Source organism: Anopheles marshallii, chromosome 3 (assembly GCF_943734725.1).
Source record: "Anopheles marshallii chromosome 3, idAnoMarsDA_429_01, whole genome shotgun sequence".
NCBI classification, from domain to species: Eukaryota; Metazoa; Arthropoda; class Insecta; order Diptera; family Culicidae; genus Anopheles; species Anopheles marshallii.
Window position 1 is genome coordinate 24,772,448 of NC_071327.1, and position 16,063 is coordinate 24,788,510.

Here is a 16,063-nt window from a genome sequence, read left to right on the forward strand (position 1 = left end):
GATGAGCATTCTCTTTATCACCAGTCTCGTGTCAAAGGTCTTGTGCGATCGGTACAATATAGAACGGAAGAAGTTCATGGAACGACGGGCAGGACGTTTACTGATTTGTACGTGTTGAGCACTCTCTCGTGAAAGATTACGATAGCAATATTCTCCCAGGAAAGGAGTCTCGCGATTATGCTTTTTTCATGATTCCCGTCGCAATCGATGAGCCGTGAAGACAATGCATTATCAGACACGCTGAACAGAAATAGCCAGAGGAAATCAGCAAACTGGCAGATAATATATTGGTAAAAGTAAAGTAAAAGCTGCTGATAAGTTTGTGGAACGTTTCCCGATGCAGCCGACTGTATTCTGAAAGGAGTGATAGGGTTTAAATTGTATAAAAATTGAATTTATTATTACAGGGTTATTTATATACTGAATTATATAAACTAATAGTTTGTTAGTAACAGGGTAAACCCCTTGTTTTGTATACGTACCCGTCTTGAAAAGTTAAACGCAAACACGAAATATTACATTTCGTATGTTTCCCTTTACTTGTACCAATCTTTTATTTTTGTCCAATTTTTACCATCACATGATATCAAATATCAAAATTATAAAAAAATGTTGCTCATTTTCCATCTAACTACATGCCTTTACAGTTTTATGCTCAAACACTCTTTACAATCGATACGTTTTGTTTAATTATTACAGATCTTTTTGTTTTGTGCACTGGTACAAATAGATTAACGTTTTGTAGAACTGGTATTCAAATGCACCTACACTGGCGTCTGTTTTAACCATGAGGAGCAAGAGTAGTAAACATGGGCTGAAGCTATCGAAATTGATATTAAACAAACAATATCATTTATGTACATGCATTAGATTTCCTTAGATTTTCAGTTACAAAATTGTTGCTTGCACTGTTATGCAACTTGTAGTTTCGGACAAATATAAGCCTAAACATAAGTTGGTTGGACGAATCAATAAGTAAAACCGTTCATTAAAATCATTTGATTGTCTGGCACGGGGTTACAATGCAATGCAAGGGCAATGTTGAATAACTTTCTAAATTAAAATTTAACAGCGGAAACATAAACGAATTTCTACAGTGCTTACAAACATTGGAAGAAATTACCCCTTCATTTATCCCTTCCCGGGGGAAGCCTTTATCAATTTCAAACCGGTACTACCATCAGTGGCACACATTACGCATACAGATTCCAGATCTCATTTGTTTGTTTGTTTTTTTTTACCATTTCCGACCATTTCATTTTCATATTACTAAATATTGTGTCTTTTTAACGATGCATTTGTCAGGAGTCTAAAATCAACCGCTAACGCTCATTGGAACTCATTGAAGCTTAACTAATATCACAAGGAATCTAAGCTAAACTGGACAATCTATAGCTATCGCTATTTACCGTGAGAGTTTGGTTCTTTTCTATTGTGCTACCGATGGACTAGTATTACTGAGAGTATGCTAAATTACAACGATTTGTGTGCTTCAAATGAACTCCCAACATAAGGAATGTATCCGTATACAGGGATATACAGGGATGGCTGATGCTCAGCAACGATTTTCCCTCCCCCATAGTTGGTACCAATCAAATTCATGGAGAAGGATTCTAATGAAGCGTGGCAAACACACACACAAAAGGGTTTCGAAAAAATGTCTTCAACAGTACTTCCTACACAACCTAACTAAAACACCTGGTTTGTATGCTTCATACAACAAAATATCAAACTGTAATTTTCACACCAGCCATAGGTCTTTGTTTCGTTACATTTCACGCTTTTAGTAGATTAATTAAAATGCAAAACACTGTTACAGCGCGTATACAGCATTTGCAGTAACTTTTACAACCATTTTTGTGCGCAGACGAGTGGAATACAACGCTAAAGTTTTCATTCTTTACCAATAATTAAACAAACAAGCACGTTGATCATGTGTCTTTACAATTGTAAACCCTTGCAATGCAAGGGTCAGGAAATATCTAAATGATCAAAACACAACAAAAGAGAACTAAACGGTCGCACGAATAAAGTTAAATTAAAACAACCTTATTTCGTTTTATCTGTTCCAGTAAAGTAACAGCTTTATAATTATCCCCTCTTTCATCTACCTACATGTTTACAGTTCAAAGTGTGTTATTGTTCGTTTATGATTTGTTCTTTCGCTTTGCGATCGAATTTGCGCTCTTTGTTGCTTTACTACGATGTGATCGTTTTGCTTGTTGTGCGCGCTTGTCTGTGAGTTTAGCGACTGTTGTTGTTGTTCGCGATATATTTTTGGCATGAATTAATCATAGGCTTTAAAAGCTACTAACCGACTAAAGGAGTACCTAATACGTAGTAACTTGTCCACAATTTCAAGGCATTTACAAAGTACAATTATATTCGTTCTAGTGTCCAATTGTCACGTCACAAGTTATTCATTTCGGTACTCTGGGTAATCGGTACTAGATAGAAACGCACATGCTTTATGATCTGTTGCTAGTGCCGTGTATGCACAGGAGTCGATGGCATCGCATTTTAAAATAAACAATTTTACGACTAAAGAAGTAGTGGAGATGTTGCAGACGCATTTTCGTGCAGCTCACTGAAGAATTCAATTGAAAGCGTTTTAGAAGATAGTGACTTAGCCCCACTAGCCATCGAATGGATTTCACTTATTAGCTAAACCAAAACGACAAAGGTTTGACACTGCCATTCACAATGGCCTGGGCTGTGGTTCCTGCGAAGAAAAAAGACATAATTGCAACAATAACTATGAATGATATGTGATGTTTATGTTTTGGATTTTGAGGATTAACAGATACAACACATCGTAACAGCATTATCATGAACACTTCTCATCACATCGGATTTATCTTGAGCTAATATTGAAATAAACAATTTATAACACAAATATTATTTCTACAAATATGCCTGATCCAATCAATCACTTAAACCACTTGATATGTTAAATAGCTTTTATGCTGGAAACGATGCGTTCATAAAAAATAACAGCCATACACACACGACCTCACTTGCAATGCGATAACGTTTGCTGTAAACATTTACACTTACCTTCCGATTCGCTGATATGATTCACTCCCATGCTTTCCAGCCGGCTCAACAGTGTGCCCAGATTCAGCTTATCTAACTTCTGCCGGTCCATTGAGATTCGTACGGTCGGCGATTTGCTGCTCTTCGTTTGCGTGTGCCACACGAGAATTTCCGTGCAGTTGCGCGCCTTCGGCTCAATGTCTTCCAGCTTCAGCCCGATGCTCTTCAAAAATTCGTCCTCCTCATAGCCGGCCTTGTACGGCATCGTTGCGTTAGGGCTGAGTGCCAGGTACTCGAGACTGACCGCAAACCCGGCCATATCCACTGGCCACTTACGTTTGGCCGGCCACGAATCGAAGAAACCCTCCACGCGACCCTAGTTTAAATATCCAAGAAAAAAAAGCAAGAAGGAAACCAATGGTTAGTGTATCATTAGTTTCACACTGCTTTATTGCCCAGCGAGTGGCCAAGAGTGGTTTGCTTACGTTTCGCACGATGGGCGTACTGATGGCGTAGTCCCCAATCAGTCCCACCGGAAACATAGAAACTTTCTTCGTGTACCGAATCTCACTAAATAGCTTCAGATCGAACGTGTTGTCGTCATCGCCAAAGTAGAGGACGCCCGTTTTCTTCTGATTTTGCCGTATCCAGTTTAGTGCCGCACGTCGATTGGCGACACCGCGGGGTGCATTCTTCCGAGCACGGTACATCTCTGGCATGGGGCTAGCGAGCAGGGTGTACGGTATGCCTATGCGTCGAGAAAACAATAAAGATAAGGAAAATATTCAGCGGGTTACTTTTTTTCTAGTAAGAGATTGCCAGATATGAATACAATCTTGGCCACATTGCTGAATTTGGCCGAAAACGTAATTATTTTTGTCAATTGTAAAAAGCGTCATCTTTGAAGAAGTAACATTAATGGCTATTAGAAATCACTACAGTGTTGTTTAATATAAACTTATTACAAAAACAACATTGTGTGCAAAAAACAACAATGAAAAAGATTAAAAGATCACTCTGACGGAAAGATACAGCTGTGACTATTGCCCCGTCATGCCGAAATACTTACCAAACTTTTTAATATGACTGTTTAACGTAGCGCTACAACTGCTCGTGTCGTCGGCCACGATCCAGTGCAGCCGGGCCACGTGCATCAGCGTTTGTCCGAGTCGAATTATTTCCGGTATCTGCTCCCGTCTCGGGTAGGTCGGCGTAACAAAATATATCATCGGTTCGGTCCCATTGAACAGTTGCAACGATTGCAATAGTTGCTGGTGCTGTTGATGGTTCCGTTGTGTAGTGCTGGGCTCTTCCGTTGTCTCGGACAAGCTGGTTGTAGTGTACAATGACTTCCGGTGGTCTGTGTAACTTTCGTAGCAAACTACCAACTGCTCATTTTCCAGCAACAACGGATATTCTTTCTCGTAATCTTCTAAAAAAAGGAAAAAAGCAAAGCGAGAAAACCAAACCATTTGTAAGTTTACAGAGATTTTATATTAAATTTTCACTTGACTAATGTTAGGCAATGGAAAATACACCGAACTGGACTCTGATGCTAGAGGAATGCTACATGATTCAAATTTCATCGCGTCTTTAGAACGTCCGTGAGAGCAAAGCAATGATTGTAATTATGCGTTGAGAAAATGTCAATATAATGTGGCCCAACGTATGGCCACCTTTGGCGCCTACCATTCCCTCCTTTGAAACGCTTCACGTGATAAACATGTTTTTTGATCAGATATCAATATTTTCACCTCGTCTGGCCGGCCGGTATTGTGACTGCCGGGAAAAAAAACATCGAAACGAACTTGCAGGGGGTGGTAGTGTAACATCTTATCATTTATCATTTTAATTGCACTGCACAACCTTCAGCAAAATATCAGTTTCCCATACCCATTGTAAATAATCATTGTTGCTCTAATCTTGATGTTGTTTTTTGCTGTTTGACTTGTTTATAGATTGTAATTAAATAGTCACATGTTAAACATGAAAGAGCAGTTACTATATGGCTTCGAAATTACCGGAGTATCATGGTTTTTTATGGCACCATTTTATGTCATGCGGATGTCGCTTTTCTCAAACAAAGCAAAATTAAATTGCTGTGATTTGCTGAAGTCGAAACTTTGGCCTGATATGGCTCAGAAACTACCCACATCAATACGAGTGGAGATCCAATCATTATTGCACTTGTGAGGATAGCAACGAGAGTTCAGAATTGACAATAGGACACATTTACATCGAAGAACTTTTATCAGAGCTCATCAAAGAATTCCATCCATTATCACTAAGGATTTGTGGAATCAGTGATCTCAAGAAAAAAGTTACTGCGGCCAAAGGTAGCAAACTGCAATTTATTCATGGAGGCGGCCAGATGATGGCCTTATGCGTTATGATGCCACTACAACCGGAACATACTGTTTACGTTACCGACTAGAGCTACTGTACAAAGTAATACAAGCTACTGGTGATACATATAGGGAAGATAAATTATATAAAGCCCCAGGCGATGAAAACCACAACAATGCGGTGCTGTAAAACTAAGCGAAACCGGTGTACACACTTCGGGTGATTTTCTCCACTGTGTCAACAGCCACTGCAATTGGCTAGCCTTCCCTGACGGCGCGAGTGAATCAAAACAACACATCGGTGTTCCCGTGTTTTCCCTCGGTCCCCAATAACTCGTCTTATTATTGTGTGTTAGTACCTTTGCGTGGGAACCCTTTCTTGCTTCTCCATGGCAGATCTAACCGTGTAAGGACATTCGTTTCTTCGCTTTCGTGTTTTTTGTCTGCAAAAGAAAATTGTTCATGTAAATAGCGAGAAAAGCGAAATCGGAAAATTTTGTGTGCGGAGAGTTTTTTGTTATGTCACATGAAACAGCAAAAAAACACCGAATAAAGTTTTTTTTCAACTCCAAAACCAAAGCTGACACAATCCAAAACCCTTTAATAGTTAGCCAATTTTTTGTTATGAAGTTGATATTATGTTAAGTTTTTATAAACAGCATAAATTATTCGTTGAAGTCACAACTTTTAAACTCAGCTTGATCGATTATTTTAAACAGTAATCTCTTCATTCAACCTGCACAAAACTTAGTGATTTTATTTATTATTTTATTACTATTTAGTAAAATCTTTACATTTCTTAAATATTACTTACATTATTCATTTTATAATTTCTATGTATTATTCTTGTCAATGTTTACATATTTAATTCATTATCTATAATCTTAGTGCACACACACATTAATGGGTTTAATTTGGACAACCAGAAAAAAGTACAACTCTGCTTTCAATCGTTACCAGTAGAACTTTATCACTTATAATTTCATCAATCAACTTGCAATGTGCCCCTTAAACCAAATCCACCACAAGTGGGAGAGAAGAACCGATACAAGAGATAACGATCAGAGTTCCCCAAAAACGGTCAAGTGTGCAACAACACTATGTGTGCTTCAAAGCCAAACCATCCACGCTCGCGGTGACATCAAACATTAGTCATCGACAAAGTACCAAAGGGCACGCAAAGCGAACTGGCCAGCAGTAGTGTCTCTGTAGCAAAGCGAAGCACATTGTGCACGGTCAAATAGTAGAAGCGCCCCGGAACAGAGTCCAAAATTCAATAGCAAGGAGAAGCAAAGGGGAAAACCACCACCGCCACCGGCACCACCAACACCAACCGTTCTGTGTTCCACGTTTATCACGTGGCCTACTGCAATCCACTACACTTTGCGTTTGTTTCTTCCGGTAGTGTGCGCACACCACACACGACCTGCTTGGATGAGCATCGTTAAAACAATCATAATCGGTATAATTTCTTCACCAGTTTTGATCCTATTACGGTTACAGGTTGGGAATTGTCAGGTAATTCGTGGGTAGTTATAGATATTACATACAATTACAGCGCACGCAGGTTTCGTGCAATTTGAAACGGTTACTGTGTACAGAAATCATAATACCATTCATTAGTGTTATAATACCATTCATTAGTGTTCATTAGATTTCTAATCAAAACTATCAAACCATCGAACCAAACTGGGCACAACCCGCCGTCACAAAAAAAAAAACAAACCGCGACTGAACCATTGCGTTGCAATTTGTTAGCGAATTTAATACAATCTTTAAATCATGATTTTGTACAGTTTACACACATTTTATGTTTAACATAAGTTCAAGCTCATGAAAGCCATTAAAAATACAATAACTGAACATGAACTGAATGAATGCCTCTGGATCTTCACTGTGAAGATCCGTGACTTCTCAATAGACCATCATTAACCATTAATCCTCGAAGATCCATGAAAACCCGAAGATTTCAGACCCTTGACGATTTATGAATTCCCAAAGATTTACGACTGCTCAACGGTTTATGAATCACCACCAAACGAACTTACCTTCTGAAATAAGAATAGAATATGAAATAAGTATAGAATACTGATTAAATAACCACCGAGCATTGCTCGCTTTCGATTGCGTAGAGCAGTTGAGCTACTATTCTAAATTATACTTCGTAGATAACCTTAAATGGTTCATAATTTTACACAAACAAATTCTGCTCAATTATGGAACGCAATCGAATACAAGCAGGACCTAGGTTAAATCTTCAGTAAAAGAGTTCTTATTTCAGAAGCTAACAAATATTAAAATAAAAGTGTCAAAAAGCAAGACTTCTAGACGGTTTATACGGCGTCTTGGAGGATTTATAAATCCTGGAGGATTATGATGACTATTTTGAGAGTGTACTCACGAATAAAATGACTCTTTACTGAAGATTAATATCGATAACGCGAATCAAAAGATTGATTAGACACAATACTACACAAGCAAACACACACATACATATGTATATATATATACAAACACTCGACCCTTGTGCACCGCGTACAGCATAGCATACAATAGCCATCGCTTTAACTTACCTTTGTTGTACACGAAAAACACAACAGCGAGCAGCAGCAAGCACGGAACAGCGAATTTGAGCATTTTTTTCTGCCGTAGGACGGAAGAAGATCGAGCCACTGCCATTTTTGTCACCAACGGTCTGCGAAATTTTTGCGTTATTTTCAGCGGTAGCTTAGTTCCTTCAATACCGGTTGATGGTTTCGCTGTACTGCTACTTCACCGGTGGCGGAATTATTGGGAAACTGAGATACCACGGATCTCATGAACCGGATTTAGAGCAGATATGATTCAGGAATCTTTTTCACGTTCACCCTTTTTGCACGCTTGCTGCTGCTTAACCAAAGGTTGATAAAAATATCTTTAATCAATCAAAAATCTTCACTTGCTTTTTCTCTGTGTGACACACATCCCCGTCGGTTTAAGTGCTGTTGGAAGTATCCGTATGCTGAAGTAGTATCATTTTCACACGAGGATGCTTATCTCGTTAAGCAAGCACTTAGCAGACGTCTTTTTCTCTGAGTGATTGATTGTCACTCGTTTACTTTATTAAGAAAAACCCTTTCGGTACGCTTAGCACCTGCTTTGATGGGTCAATAGTTAATGCCAGAGGTACGTGTGAAGTGTTTGAACATTCTCGCACAATTAATCTGCCAGCTTCACGTACCCCAGAGTACGTGTGGGGAAGTTGCCAAATAAATTCTCGCACACTTCAGACACTATCAAGCAACACACAACAAAACCACAAGAGACCTGTTACCATTTTCTCTGTTACGCGTTTCACTTTCACTGGTTTCGTGTTGTGTAACATAGGAGGCTGATTTTTGCTGCTACTGTTGCACGGTTGAAACTAATAGGGCGCGCAATAGTTGAAAGAGCTTCACTTTCGAACCAATAGAAGCATAACCGCGTAGACCGGATCCAGAACTCTTGGCTTTTCGGCACGGAAGTTTGCGAACGAGCGAAAAGCACAACGGAAAGAAACTACAGCAGACAACTTTCCATTTCGCAAACTATTGTTTTGCGAGACTTTAAACGCTGTGCGAACACACAAACGGACTGGGGCGCCCGAATCAAGAGCAGCACAACGCGCAGCAACCGCACACCCCACTGTTTTTCTTGGTACTAGTTTCGCATTTGTCTCTGCTTTATGCTTTTTTGTGTATATTTTTCGCACACTTTGCCACTCTGCTCGTCGGCAAGGTTGGTAGAAGGGATCGGGACCGTGCTTGCTATTTTCCATAGCACGCACACCGCTACACTTTTGAACCGTGCACCTGTACAGTCCAATTTACACACATTATTCTACGCAATAAATCGTCTCTCCTTGGTCCTTGAATGCGGATGGAAGTGAATCCAACATAGTGTTATTGCAATTTGTATTTAAAATACGAAAACTGGATGAAAAAATGAGGATGCGTAATCGACATGTTTATGGATTACCAGGAAGTTGACAGTTACGGTGTGTGGTAGTGTTGGTGCAAACTGTTGACAGATGGTGCTGGCAGCTAGATTTGAAGCGGCTAATAATATTTTTAAAATATTAGTTACAGAAAAAAGAATTCTACCAATTCTTTTATGGAGGAGAATAATTAGTATATACGAATCGAAGGCGGCCAGGTTCAATAATTCATAACAGAAACAATCAATTTTGGTGTAAAGGAAGAACAGACTCTGCCTTCATCCGTTCAAATGTCTAGTGTTCATTTTGGGAAGGCCATAAGGCCATTTTACACGACTCTTCTGAATAAAAATTATTTTGTATGATGAGTTTTTTTAAATTATTACGCTTAAATTTTTAGATGAAATGATTGTGACGTGAGGTGAATCAAACATTTTGAAAATGCTTGGGTCACCATTTTAACAACATCATGGAAACATTTTGGTAAACAAGTAATCATCTGATTTAGATAAGAAAAAATAGATTTTTCCCTTTTCCTAGTGATACAACCCTTGAGTACGTTATCTTGAATTTAAAGAACAGTTAAAATATTTTCTTGCAATTTGCAATATGGAAGTCATTCCCCCCGATCAAGCACGGTTTCAACTAATTAATTTGTCATCCCGAAAACAAGTTGAAGCGAGTGATGTTCGATTAGATTTCTTGATAGACTTTTAAATATGGTTTATTACAAATTTATCAACAAGTAAATAATTGGTGTTAGCTTGAACATTCAACTTAAATTGAATTATTAAAAAAAAGTAAAATAAACGCAAAATTAATCTACCGACGATACAGAACAATTTAAACTGCACTTTGCCTTTTTCCAGCAACAAGACGTGTAGAAACTACGCTTTAGCCTTCAAGAACATCATATGAGCAAAACAACACACTATCAAACATACGCACACGACGCAACGCTGCCCTCTTGCCCGGGGGTTGTCAGTGTGCGTGTTTGGTTGAATTTGTGCTGCTGAATGGTCTGCTCACTGTTCTTTTTTTACTACCACTGCAAGTTTTCCGTACCGTGTTTCGAAGACGCTGGAAATATACGCACGCACCAACGTGAAAATTTAGCAGCTTAAAGTTAAATGAAGTGCGTTGCATAAATTTCAAGCAAACCCTGTGCGGCTGTGTTTGTGTGTTCGTTCGAGTGCCAATACGGATTTAATTGAAGCGTGTGAAGAGGAAGATATAGAGCGGGGCGGGGGTAGTTTGAGCGGGACGGGACGGACGGACAGCCTTGTCGTCCAGCAGGAGTGCTGTAGTGCGAGTGCTAGAAAGAAGAGAACACGAAGAATTTAGCAAGGTAGCACACACATCCGCTAAAGGGGCCTCCGGACAAAAAAGCGCAAGGAAACGGAAATCAACGATACGGGCAGGTCCTGCACCATCATTTCCATCTGCCCCAAACCATCCCCCCACCCCCACCAACAACTGGGATTGTCTGACTGCTGCTGAACGGGTGCAAAAACAACAAAAAGAATAGTTTCTCGTTCTGCTGCCCTCGCTCTCCCGCATGGTGAAGTGACCGACACACGCACTACGACGGTATTACACCAGCTGCTGTTTGGTGCTTGTGAAAAAATAGGAAAGAAAACGACCTGTGCGAAGGTGTGCTGCTCGTAGTGTGCTGAAAAGCAACAACCCCACGAGCGAAACGAAGCCAAGCATCGTCACGGCGGGGTTTCATAAGCGAACCCAACGTAGATCAGCCAATTTTGTCGCGGAAACCCTTAGCAACAGAATATCCCAACTCCAGCCACCTCCCCACGAGAGGAACAAAAGCAAAGCACCCAAAGCCAAGCGCAAGTATTGCTTGCGTGTGGTGTTGTGGCAATGGATTGTCCGCACATCGTCGATAACGTAGGTCTTGGTAAGGAATCGATCAGGGCGGTGAAGAACAGCAACATCGCAGCTACGGCCGTTGCTGCCGAACCCATCACCAACACCCCCTTACGCGATGTGTCGGATGCGGTAGTACTGTCCGACGTAGTAGTTGCTGCCAGTCCGACCACTGTTCTCACGGTCGCCTCTACTGCGTCATCGTCCTCATCATCATCATCGGCAGCAGCGTCAAAGCATTGGAAATGTACAGGTAACATGATATAAGGCAGTGACACACGGTTCAGCAAAGATTAGTGTTATCTAAACGACACCACGACGCTCTAAGAGAGATGACGAGACACGGACAGTGTCTCGCCACCCCCCCAAGTTCCCGGGGTGGATAAAAAATCTTGGAAACAAAGAAAGCAATAGCGCAGACTAGAACGGAGTGCGAGAATTGTGAAGTGCGAAAACGAAACAAAAAAACCCCTCACACTACGCTTCTGTGCTGTAGGCTGGCCGTCAGTCGCCGAATTGAAGAAGTGACTCGCCAATGTCCTTCACCGTCATGTCATCGCGTTGTGTGGTGAAAAGTTTTGTGAATCTGAATTTTTTGTCTCCCGTTTTATCAACATCTGGTTGCTTTGCTGTGTATGTGTGTGTGTTTGTGCCTTGCCCACTATTGCTACATTTATCCCAACTCCCCACCTATCCACCTCTGAACATGGGTTGATAGGAGTAAACAAAAAATCGATATTACATCACACGTTAAATTTATTGCTCCTTCGGACGCTACTCTTCTCTCATACCACCAACGTGTGTATAGTTGCATCTCTTTCGATCTGCGCGAGGGATTGGGAAAGAGAAAATTGCACTCATCGCAAGCCCTTTTTCGTTGTAGGGATTCGCACATAGACCTGGGGGGACATACCTTAATTGGTGGATCGCAATAATGCGTCTTTGCGAATGGCTCTCAATATCCAATTCTAGTTCGAATTACTTTTGTCAAGATGTTAAGAGTCGAGTATAGGAACCATTTCAAAATTCACTCTTATTTTCCATATGCACCCCATCCTGGTGGTGCTGATTCTGAGGGTACTGTTCCATGCGGGGGACGAATCCCAGTGCATTCTCCGTACATTGAACAAAATTGAGGATATAAAATGCATATTTTTAGCCAGTACAGTGTTACAGTGCAGACAACTCTCTTTTTCCTATGTGTGCTCCCATATGGTGTCCCTTTCTTTCTTTCGCTCTGTTTGCCAAATGCCACGAACGGATTGAATTTTATCCGCATGTATGCTTCTTCAGTGTATAAACTGCAGAAGGTACTACAGCACTCAGAAACGTCACATTTCGCCTGCCTTGCACGGTGCACTGCATCATCATTATCATCATCATCATCTGCATCCCATTCATGGCTGCAATAGCGCAAAATACACATTCATGGCCAAATCAGTGTAGTGTATCCATAATTACCGTCGTAGTTTTCCGTCTATATAACGTGTGCAGCACACGGCGAGGGAAGGGGCACTCTTTTCTTCTGTCAGAACGAATTGATAATGAGAAGGAAAAGAAAGAAATGAACTTGGGTCGATCTTTTGTAAGCGCACACCGCAACGCATCACCATTATCTCTCGCTTTTGCTGTCTCTCTCTCTCCGATGCTCCTTGCCTTTCCGCTACGCCAGTCTTTCCTGTAAAACGCGTTATACAGGTTTACTTTACCTGAGCATTCTTTTGCGTGTGTGTGTGTGAGTGTGCCCTACAGCGCGTAACGCAAGTGAGAAGCGACCGAGAGTAATACGCTGTACGATGGGTTATGTGTGTATGTGTAGTGTGTTATTGTAGGGTTGTCTGCTGTATCGATCTGCTGAAAAGTAATGCAATCGTATCAGATATCCACCGTTTAAATATAGAATACGAAGAATTTTTAGTCGATTTTTTTTTTAAATATATACAATCGCTATTGTAACTATCTTGTGCTACTTTTATGGCACTGTATTTTCTTTTAATTTAATTCTAATTACCTTTGTTTTATACCGTTTTTTTTCTATAGAATGTTCCATCAGCAAAGACAACTGGATGTGTTTACAATGCGGTGCGGTACTATGTGGTCGCTACGACAACGGCCATGCATTGAAGCATTCGAATATGAACAAAAATCACAACATTTGCATGAATACGTCAAACCAGTCAGTCTATTGGTAAGTGTGGTTGAATGAAAAAAAACTCACAGGCACTGTTTATCAACTTGCCCATTGCCTTATTGCAGCTATAAATGCGATGAATTTGTGATCAACGACACCAATGACAATGCACTGGAAGAACTCCGGCAAGAATTAAAGGAAGGCAATGGCGATCAGATGGATACGATCTCTGAAACGTCCTCCACGCTGGAAGAAATCAGTTCATCTAAATCGACGCAAGAAACGGCCAGCACATCCTCGTCGAGTGACTCCGGTTGGGAAGAACCATCGCCAACGGCACTGATTACACCCGTACCGATACCGACCGTTGCTATTGTTAGTTCGCGAAAGTTGCGTCCCCGCAAGCGTACAATATCGAGCGATAGCAACAACGAGAACGGTGCGACCACTGCCAAACGGAAGTCGATGCGGCGAGTCGTCGGATTGCGCAATCTTGGCAACACCTGCTTCATGAACTCAGTATTACAATCGTTAAGCAACATACAGGAGTTTAGCTGCTACTTCAACACGATGCCTGCACTGGAGATGAAACACAAACAGAAGTCGTACCATTCGCGCAGCATCAAGGAAACAATGGACGATGTGTTTGTCGTGGAGGAACTGCGCAAGGTAAATACTTCAATGATAAATGATGATTTAAGGATGATGTGAAACATTTACTTTCACCCACAAACAGGTTCTACTGAACCTTAGTCAAGGTGGCGATGGGTCGAAAGGTGCCATCTCACCCGAGTGTTTGTTTCTGGTCATCTGGAAGGTTGTACCACAGTTCCGTGGACACAGGCAGCACGATGCACACGAATTTCTGCGCTACATGCTTGACCGGCTTCACACCGAACTGCAACAGGTATCGTTTCCGGTAGAGCTTTCAGCACAGAAAGCAGGCGAACACAAAAATCCCTACAACGTATCGGGGTTAAGTCATCTCCAGGCGAAGGGCCGAAATTCCATCGTTACGAACGTGTTCGGAGGTGTACTGCAGAGTGAGGTGCGCTGTCTAATCTGTGGCATGGAAAGCAAAAAGCACGACCCATTCCTCGATCTATCGTTAGACATTCCTGAAAAGTTTTACAGCAAAGATCACGCCTCGGATGGTGGTGGAAATGGAGTGGATGCGACAAGTGGTGGTGCGGCGCCTGTTTGTCACATTGCCGACTGTCTGTCCAGCTTTACGGAGGTACGTAGATGACGTTGAGCAAGTTCCGCAGTTTGAGTATTAGTTAAAATTGATAATATATGAATTTGCAGGTAGAAGAATTAGCAGAAACTGAGCTATACTATTGCAATTCGTGCAAATGCAAACAGAAATCGACCAAGCGCTTCTGGATTCGTCGATTACCGAACGTGTTGTGTTTGCATATAAAACGGTTCCGATGGAACAATTTCTACAGGTACATCATATATTCTATAGCGATTTTTTTTTAAATTTAAACTGATCTGAATTGTATTCCATTGGTCCACAGAACAAAGATCGACCTGAGAATAGCATTCCCCATAAACGCTCTCGATATGTCACAGTTTGTGCTAAATAATGGACCGGAAACGAGGCGATCCAATTCTAGCTGCAACATTTACGACCTAGCCGCCGTTATCGTGCATCATGGCAATGGGTACGTAGCTTCAACGTACGCAACGTCCAAACAATCTTGTTTATACATATTTGCCTTCGGCTCTTCATTTCCAGCTCCAGCTGTGGGCATTATACGTCCTTTGCCATCAACAATGGTGTCTGGATGCACTTCAACGATCACACGGTGAAGGAGGTGAACAGTACGGCGGTCGCCGAATGCAAACCATACATCCTGTTCTACATCAAGCGTGATCCAACGAATGCCAACCGACTGTCTACGATCGGTACCGCGGCACCAGGTGCTGCAGCGGGACCCAATCAGTCGTCCTGAGATTAAGTTATTTCGTTTCCGTTCAAGACTGATTAAAATTCGTAACTGTTAATCTGACTGATGCTCGTTCGTTCGTGAACGCATTTTCTTTTCGGGGAGGCACCGGCTTTCGCATAACATGTGCATAATACGTTTGGATACAATAAAGTTTGGTTTGAATGTGATCGACGATTCGGTGCGAAAAGTATAAAGAATTCAATGGTACCCCACCAACAAAACCATTGCTACCGTGTTTGGTTAGATACCATTGTTTTGGGTTTACTTCATTTTAGGCCATGTTGCAGTGGTACTAAAAATGCAATACAATGAGTACCCCTAGCGTTGATAATAATGGGTACAAAAAAAAAAAAAATAAAACAAGTGTAGGCAAAACGAAATGATAAAACGTATGTAGATGCACAAATGCGAATGCGAAGAAAATCTAAACAAATTGCGATGCAACGGCGAAAAAACATGTATAGAATAATAGATATGTATAATGTAGAATTGGAAATAGTCTACAGTACGGCTATAACGTCATAAGGATTCGACGAAGTAAGATAGAGTAATTTAATTTTTATACCTAAAATTACCTTCTGTTTCTTTCTTTTACTCTACTACAACGTTTCCTATTTTCTTACTCGATTGCTGTCCCAGTGCTTTCCCTTCTTTTTATATGCTGCCTCTTTTTCCTTTTCTACAGTTTGTTCTATCTATTCGAGTCATAAAAAGAGAATATCGTTTCTTTACTTCTTGAAGATAATGGATTTGA

The 16,063-nt window shown here is 40.9% G+C and overlaps 2 protein-coding genes across 2 annotated transcripts; one reads left to right on the top strand and one right to left on the bottom strand.

Annotated features, from left to right (window-relative positions):
• Window positions 1-2,660: 2,660 nt before the first annotated feature.
• On the bottom strand, window positions 2,661-8,060 carry LOC128716237 (galactosylgalactosylxylosylprotein 3-beta-glucuronosyltransferase S). The gene is made up of 6 exons (XM_053811158.1): window positions 7,955-8,060; window positions 5,741-5,824; window positions 4,106-4,468; window positions 3,522-3,784; window positions 3,058-3,412; window positions 2,661-2,722 (listed from the first exon to the last, which is right to left on the bottom strand). The coding sequence occupies exons 1-6, from the start codon at window positions 8,058-8,060 to the stop codon at window positions 2,661-2,663; spliced, it is 1,233 nt and encodes a 410-aa protein (XP_053667133.1).
• Window positions 8,061-11,214: 3,154 nt separating this feature from the next.
• On the top strand, window positions 11,215-15,312 carry LOC128713942 (ubiquitin carboxyl-terminal hydrolase 3-like). The gene is made up of 7 exons (XM_053808815.1): window positions 11,215-11,473; window positions 13,261-13,408; window positions 13,477-14,020; window positions 14,088-14,588; window positions 14,660-14,802; window positions 14,875-15,021; window positions 15,096-15,312. Exons 1-7 carry the CDS (start codon window positions 11,215-11,217, stop codon window positions 15,310-15,312), a joined length of 1,959 nt encoding a protein of 652 aa, XP_053664790.1.
• The last annotated feature ends 751 nt before the right edge of the window (window positions 15,313-16,063 follow it).

Excerpts from the sequence above, each read along its gene's own strand:
- LOC128716237 (XM_053811158.1), bottom strand. The coding sequence starts at position 8,060 with ATGGCAGTGGCTCGATCTTCTTCCGTCCTACGGCAGAAAAAAATGCTC. Across the intron at positions 5,825-7,954 it reads GTTTTTCGTGTACAACAAAG|ACAAAAAACACGAAAGCGAA; the intron begins GTAAGTTAAAGC and ends TTTCTTTTGCAG. Across the intron at positions 3,785-4,105 it reads CAGTCATATTAAAAAGTTTG|GCATACCGTACACCCTGCTC; the intron begins GTAAGTATTTCG and ends CTCGACGCATAG.
- LOC128713942 (XM_053808815.1), top strand. The coding sequence starts at position 11,215 with ATGGATTGTCCGCACATCGTCGATAACGTAGGTCTTGGTAAGGAATCG. Across the intron at positions 11,474-13,260 it reads AAAGCATTGGAAATGTACAG|AATGTTCCATCAGCAAAGAC; the intron begins GTAACATGATAT and ends TTTTTTCTATAG. Across the intron at positions 14,021-14,087 it reads TCGTGGAGGAACTGCGCAAG|GTTCTACTGAACCTTAGTCA; the intron begins GTAAATACTTCA and ends ACCCACAAACAG.